Source organism: Ixodes scapularis, unplaced genomic scaffold, assembly GCF_016920785.2.
Source record: "Ixodes scapularis isolate PalLabHiFi unplaced genomic scaffold, ASM1692078v2 PGA_scaffold5__190_contigs__length_132052651, whole genome shotgun sequence".
Classification (NCBI taxonomy): Eukaryota; Metazoa; Arthropoda; class Arachnida; order Ixodida; family Ixodidae; genus Ixodes; species Ixodes scapularis.
The window spans coordinates 49,389,495-49,396,843 of NW_024609880.1; the positions used below are offsets into that span (position 1 = coordinate 49,389,495).

The window sequence follows — 7,349 nt, forward strand, 5'->3', positions numbered from 1 at the left end:
GTAGGATTTCGCCGTAACCTGCGCAAAGCTTACAAAAATTTCGTTTCGTGAATACGAATCTTTTCTTAAGTTTTGTCTTACGCACATTTTTGGTGTAAGATCGTAAAGCTCTGCGCTTCCGAAAGTCGCCGGAAAGGTAAGACAAACCCAGACGACGCTGCGAGCAGACGACGTTGCAAAGGAGCAGACGACGCTCAGATAGGGGGGCGCGATCAGCCAATCAGGGCTCGGCGTTCTGACGTCACCGCTACCCCCTGCGCAAAAAGCAGACGAACTTGCCCTCCGCATTGCTTGGGGCACGGTTGCGTCGGCAAACATGGCGGCGCCCTTTCCGCTCGCTTCAGAGCAAATTCGTCATGGTCGCTCCAGTATTAGCCAATTTCATTGCCAATGAATGGTGCAGCCGGCTTTCGCTTTGCTTGGTCTCGCTCAAGTCACAAAGAATGAGCGGTGGGCTCGCCCTATTTTAAAGATCGTCCCTGATTCTGCCCGTTCCTAAGCCTAAAGAGACGCGGGAACCGTTGAGATGGCAACAAATTGCTGCTCTGTGGCTCCGAGTGGATTTCGTTCGGGGCACGATACCTGCAACTTGAAAACAAGTATTTCAAGGCTTCAAAGTCGCTTCAGCTCTAATCTAAATAGAGCAGCTGCTCGCAGAGTATGCTCGCTCGCGTTGGTCTCAGTTTCGACATAGTTGAAGGCCTACATTTTCGGCGACATAAGGGCTAAGCGCACACGAACACCCAAAAAATCCGAGAACGAGCGCTAAATTAAAGCGCTACGGATTGGATTGTTTTGGCTGAATACAGCCAACAACATTTATACTGATTTTAGATTGTCTCTTATTTCAGCCTGCTTGATTGGGATTTACCTTAAAGGGGCGATGCAACGATTTTTGTATTTTGCGCAAATACCGCTTAGAACGGATCCCTTACGTTAATGACCTATGAAATACCCGTTCGTTTTTCACCACACGCAATCGAAGTTGCAGAAAAAAAATGAAGAAAAACGAGCAGAGTTCGCCCCCTCAACTCACAGCCAGAACAAGTGGCCACGTGATCTGGGGCCGATTATATGCCGCCAATGTTGATCATAGCCATGCTCTGGGGTTGGCAAGGCACAGGACACGCGCTGAGTTCCAGACATTGTTATGGTTCGGCTGTTGTCGTCATTGCAGCGATTGGAAACGGGACACTACCCGAATGCTTCTCGAGCTATCGGTTATCACGAGCCCAAATCGAGTGTCCACGCCATGCTCGGGTCCAATCTATGAGCCGCATTCAAGTATCGTCACTGGGCGGTACTGCTACCGCCGAGCTACGTCATCAGGTTTTGCGAAGGAGAGATTGAAGGAAAACGCTCGGTTTTGTCCTCGAAATTACAGCGCAACAAAGGAGTTTCTTGGTCAGTGGCGTTGCGTGCGAGTATCCTTGAGTCCCACTTGTGCCAGTAAGCTCGTGTCAAGTGAACAACATCCCAATTGAATATCGTTGCACCGCCCCTTTAACTATTATTTGTAAACAAAAAGCACTTTCTAAGAGCGCATGTCTTACGTTTTTTATATTTTCTTTTTTGATTATTGCGCTCGTCAGCCGCATTGGTGCTGCAAGCGGGAGACGTAAACGCGATGCGCTGCGTAGCGAGAACCCCATGCCATAAGCCGTGGACGCAGGGGCGGATCCAAGGGGGGGGGGGGGGGGCAATGGGGGCGGCCACCCCACCCCCCAAACAAAATCGACCCCCCCCCCCCCTCCCCCCTTGTCGGATGGCAATTTGACTTGGGTGGACCCCCCGGTGCACAAGAAAAAGTGGGAGAACAGCATCCTTACAAATTGCCCCCCCCCCCCAAACGGAGTTCTGGATCCGCCCCTGCGTGGACGCTGACCTTCTTGCGTTTGGGTCCCCCAATTTCTTAGGGGAACCCAAACATTGGGGTCCGCCATTCTAAAACTCTCTAATGAAGAGCTTCTGCCAGGTGCCATCTTCAGAGCTGGTCGCAGAGGAGTCAGCTACAAGGCAACCGTGATGTTCCTGCCGAAGAACCGGGCATCTTAATTGTAAGTGTTTGTTTTTACATTTTCTTTCCGTATAATTTTTCAACAAAGTGGTAACGCTGCTGCAGTAAAGTTGATATTTGGGCTAGTTGGTAGTCTAACATATTGAGGTATTTAGCGCACAAAGTAGAGAGAAGAACAGGAAAAAAAAGAGCATCAATTAAACTCTTTTTTGTCCTGCTCTTCTCTCTACTATGTACGCTAAATACCCTAATATGTTAGAATTGCCAGGCTTTTTAACCTACAATATTTTCTTTTTTCATGGTCACGTTTGTTTGCATTCATGTACACTCTATTTTTAGAGCTCTTACGCGGTTACATTCGTGTGTGTATGTGGAACTGCAAAAGAAAATAATTTATATGCATTTAATACTTCGTGCAAATTTTTTTTTTAATTCTGAAAAAAAAAAAAAAAACTTGTAATATGATTTAAAACCATTCCAGGTAAAATGTGTAATTAGGTTGTGAGATCTTCACTTTCTGAAGGCAACTTTTTTGAGGCATGATAAGAAAAACGCACAAAAATAAACAGTACAGACATTTCAGATATCTGCCAAGGTAAAATGAGCACACGTAACTTTAGTCCTCCAAGACAGCTCCTGTAGACTAGGAGCGATTCATTATCTTGAGAGTCTGCTTCCTGGTTCCTTTAGTAGGATCATAATGACTACATGTATGTCAGCTTGTTCCATGCTTGATCGTTGGAACTTCGCCGAAAAGGTGAAAAAGGTCGCAAAGATGTCGCGAAGCGAAACTAGACTCGAAAAACGCCGCGACGCTCAGCAACCAAGTCGGGGCAGTCGCCAGTCGGGTCTCGTCAACAACAGGTAGGTGGGCAAGAACTCGTGTGGTGGCTCCGCCTAGGAACATCGAATAAAAGCTTCGGCGCAATATTTCGAATCCTGATGAGATTCGCAATTCGTCGAACTTTTCAAGATGGCAGGTTCGAAAGCGTGACACTTTTCAGACTTATCAAGAAACAAGGTCGAAAGTTCGAAAATCATCGAAATTTTAAAATTAGAAAGGTCGAAAGTTCGTAAATTGCAAATATAAAATTTTCGAATATAAAAAGGTCGGAAGTTCGAAATGATACACTTTATAAACGCAGAAGTTCGACAAAGCGAAACTTCTCGACCCTTTCGAACCTTAGGTTGGAAAAAAGGTTCGAAGGTTTCACCTTCGAACCTTAGGTTGGAAAAAAAGTTCGCGGCATCTCTAGCTAGAGAGCCTAGATTGTAGAGAGGGTTGATTTTAAAAGATAAGGAGCGTTTGCAATTTAATGGAGGACGTTTCCGGCGGAGATTGGTCTCAAGTACGCATGCGCAGTTTTTTCGCGTGGCAAAGAGGAAAGCAGGCGGAAAGGCGGAGAAGCTTGCAGGCGACCAACGCGTTAGTTACGTCCTAGCAACTGGCATTGCGAACACGGTCTATAAACCTCGCGACCCTGATCGAGCTGTAGGAGCTCTTTGTAATATTGGCTCTCTACAAAGATGCGTTCCGATAGGAAACCAAAACCCAGAAACGCGTCCAAATTTTGTGTTTTTTTTCTCTCAAAACGCAATAGAATGCTGCACGTGCCATTTATATTTCTAAAATAGGTTGATTTAATGGCATTCGACGGTCTTTATAAATTCATTAACTAAAAAGTTAATCACTCAAAAGTAATTAATAAACAAATTATACGGAACGTTATTAATTTTGCCAAATGGACCATTTGGCACACACCAATACGGCATTAACCTTTTTGTTTTCTTTGTGCGATGCGTACATTTTGCAAAAATGATTTGGATCGCGTTTTGAGAAAACAACCTGTGCACCCGCAGTTCTGTCTATGATCTCACTCCCGTAGCCTGTTTTGTTGAAGTAGCAAAACGTCCATCAATTAGATTTACATGATTTCCCGATCTTTCCGATCACTCGCAACTGCGGCTCGGAATACTGGGACTGAGGTTTTTCTAATTATGAAGAGACAACATAATCAAAATAGTCTTACGTGGAACAATTTTGACGAGTGCAATAGTACAGTCTTACCTTGTGTCCTCGTTAAGCCACTGTTCCGTGGCGTGTGGAGAACCGGCCTCTGAAATCAGCATTTCGAAGATGCAGCGTCCAATGCGGATGCCCGCCCGGGACAATTGGAGAAGTGGCATCTCCTCGCTCTGAGCTAAGGACACGTTGAACACAAGGACTGGCACGTAGATTGTTCTCGATCCGGGATCGTACCAGCAACTTGTGCTAAACGCCGAGCGTGGCCATTGCTCAGAAGACTTGCGCCTCAACATGTCCACGAACGCGTACTCGTGCGCCATAACGTAGGTATCCAGGCTCTGCCGAGAGGACGATGGAACTTTGCCAGCGAACTCCTCCAAAAGCTTCTTGTCCCTCGTCCAGGGCGCAGAAAATATTTGGAGCTTGGTTTTAGAAATAAGGCTGTGGATGATAACTTTCGATGCTTCGTTGAGATAGTCGGCGCTTTCTATGCCATTGAGAAATTCTTTCCGAATCTCGATAACGAGGTCCGCTAACTTCGCCTCCAGTTTATGGTCCCGGACATCGCTGAATGATAAGTAGAGAAAGGGCGGCGGTAAGGCCCTCTCAATGGTTCTCACACAAAGCTTCCAGCGAGGAACGCCTAGCTGGAGCTTTCGGTACACCAGGCTACTGTAAACGTCCAGCAGATCAACATCCGGAAGAAACGGTGAAACTTGGATTATGAGACGAACGCTTAAGAAATTCATCACAACCGGAGTATCGGTCTGTTGAACCATCTTCTCAAACTCTGTGGCAAACCCAGGGGACTCAATAAGAACTTTAGCGTTCCCGGCCTGGTAGACAGAGGGAGACACTTCGCGAAAGACCTCGGCCAGAAAAATGTCTAGCGAAGAGTTCGGCAATATAGGCTGAACGCTGAAGTTCCTCTCTTTCGAGTAAAGTAGGTACAGCCTTTCCAGCTGACCCGCGAACCTCACGACGTTCCGTGAATGATCTGAAGGTATGAAGTCTTTCTTGAGCGCTTTGAGTGAGGCCTGTACTGCGCCTGTATAAGAACGTATGGCTTCGCTTATGTCTGCACCGTCCGTACTGGAGAACGTTTCCGGCACTCTGAGGGCAACGACGTCTTTTCCTTGTGGTGAATAGGAAGTGATGCCGACACCAAAGAAAGCCGCAACACCTGTCTTCCTGAGCACCTTGGCAGCCAGCTTCCAGACTGGCAGCTTACGGATAGGCGGTGTAAACGGAAATCCTTCTAGCTCAACTTGGCTCAGAAGGTCGAGCAGGGGGCTCCATCCGTCTTCTTCAATCTGCTTCGCGTTTTGGCACTGTTCAAACAGTTTCCCTATTGCTTGTGTTACGCCAGTCTGCTTTCCTTGAGCCAAAAGGGAGAACATAATGTCTTCAAGGTCACCCGCGTAGTCGTCGTCAATGGAGATGGTGAAGGCACCTACCGATATTGGCAACTGGTTTGCCCAATGGTTGCAGACGAACATATAAAAGTTGTCGCACGGATTCACGTCCCAGAAGAGCAAATTGCCGAGGAAGGCTGCGTTCTGAATGCAGCTCAAGGAACTGCAGGTGTCCGCTAATTTCATGCCGAATTCGGGTTTATCTTCTCCTTTGGTCTTAAACTTCATAAAAAGCAGAATAAATGCTGTTATGATGATGACTGCAAGAATTACCAAAGCGAAGAGGCAGATCTCACTTTTGTTGGTACGTCTCTGTTCATCAAGCAGAAAAGTAGCCGTTCTGGTGGTGACTGGGGTGGCATCTATGGTTCTTTTAGATAGCACATCCTTTTTACGCTTCGTGCGTCGAACTTTTACGCTGATGTCTGTTTTTTGAGGATTGTCTGCTTGCAGCGTGGGCTCGGGGATGTTACCCGGAGGTATTAACGCATCAGACAGTTGAATAGATTCTTTTGCGTCCTTCGTCTTTCTTTCTTTGAACGCCACAGCGATCTTATCACCATCATAGGCCGAAGTCTTGGTCGCGATGAGATTCTTGTTGGAGGTATTTTTAGTTTGTGGTTCTTCTTTGCTGTCCTCTTTGACTCGATCTAACCCAGCGAACCCCTCCTTCATAAATAGCATATCTGGTTCGTCACTTTGCGAACTATCGGCCGTTTTAATCATCGCGTAATCTTGAGTCCGTTCAGTATTGGGGCTGCACGCTCCACTATTAATCGCGTTCTCATCTACTGATGTTGTTCTGGACATGGGCTGCAGCGACGATGAACCTTTACGGATGGTGACCTTCTGTGTCAACGGTACAGACCAAGGAAAGTCCAGGTTCTCAGCATATCGAGCCCTCTCTTTGGTGTTCAAAGCGACATCCGCTTCGCCGACGTTATTTTCAGCTGATACCTCGTTGGCACTAATGATGGCAGGGTTGTCGGCTGCACTCTGAGCAATTGAGACCTCTGATGGCGCAGGCTGCTCCGAAATCATCGCAGGCATTGACCATGTAAAATTCGATTTAGTATGACGCCGTACCGCGTTTTCGGTGCTTGTGCGTATTAATGCTGAATCCGCAACATCATCATCGAGAAAGACAGTGATGACCTGATTGTTGCTATGGTTCACAGGGTCTGGGGCCTTGCGCGCCTCATGAGGCACGTTATTTTCAACTGGCGCCGTTGTCCTACGTTCTTGGGAAAGTGAAGCGCTTCTGATAACTCCCGACATGGACACTGGTGACACGGAGCGCGGTCGTATAGTCTTGCTTAGGATAAATTTTGTATTGAACTCAAGTAAAGTTGATGTCTAAGAAGTCGTCTTTTTCCTATCGTTACGAGCGCTAGCGTTCTTGGGAGAGTCAGAACAGCGTTTGTCGCACACTTCCAGCAGATCCTTGGTTTTCTGCTTTAGAAATTCGAGGACAGGTTAAGACCGCCTAGAACCTTGGTCGAAAATACCTTGGTGAAGAAGCGGCTACTGTAGAGCTTATTGAGTGTTCCGAAGGAAACTGCGTGGTCGGGATGGTGGGGTCTTGGCTGATCAACAAGAAGCGCGAATGAAGACCTATGTCGTGCGGTTCGAAGGTTTCGAAGGCAATGCAGGCAATGGTGCGACTACGCGGCTGCTCGTGGTTTAGGCACGGTGGTGCACGTTCTTGCAGGCACGAGGACAGACATAGAAGCTGGTCGGTTGGCCGGACTAGAGCCACTGTATAGCAGCGTAGCTGCCAGAGTAGCGCCACGCTTTACCCTGTGCCGCCTCCCACCCCGATTGGTCACACGCGGTACCATAGGTTAATTTCATGTCAAACGTCCCAGACGTTGCGCTAGACCACCTCCGA

At 47.4% G+C, this 7,349-nt stretch overlaps 1 protein-coding gene across 1 annotated transcript; it reads right to left on the reverse strand.

Annotated features, from left to right (window-relative positions):
- Window positions 1-4,081: 4,081 nt before the first annotated feature.
- On the reverse strand, window positions 4,082-6,499 carry LOC120850324 (neprilysin-2-like). The gene has a single exon (XM_040222783.1). It carries the CDS (start codon window positions 6,497-6,499, stop codon window positions 4,082-4,084), a length of 2,418 nt encoding a protein of 805 aa, XP_040078717.1.
- Between the last annotated feature and the right edge of the window lie 850 nt (window positions 6,500-7,349).

Coding starts and splice junctions, on each gene's coding strand:
- LOC120850324 (XM_040222783.1), bottom strand. CDS start 6,499: ATGATTTCGGAGCAGCCTGCGCCATCAGAGGTCTCAATTGCTCAGAGT.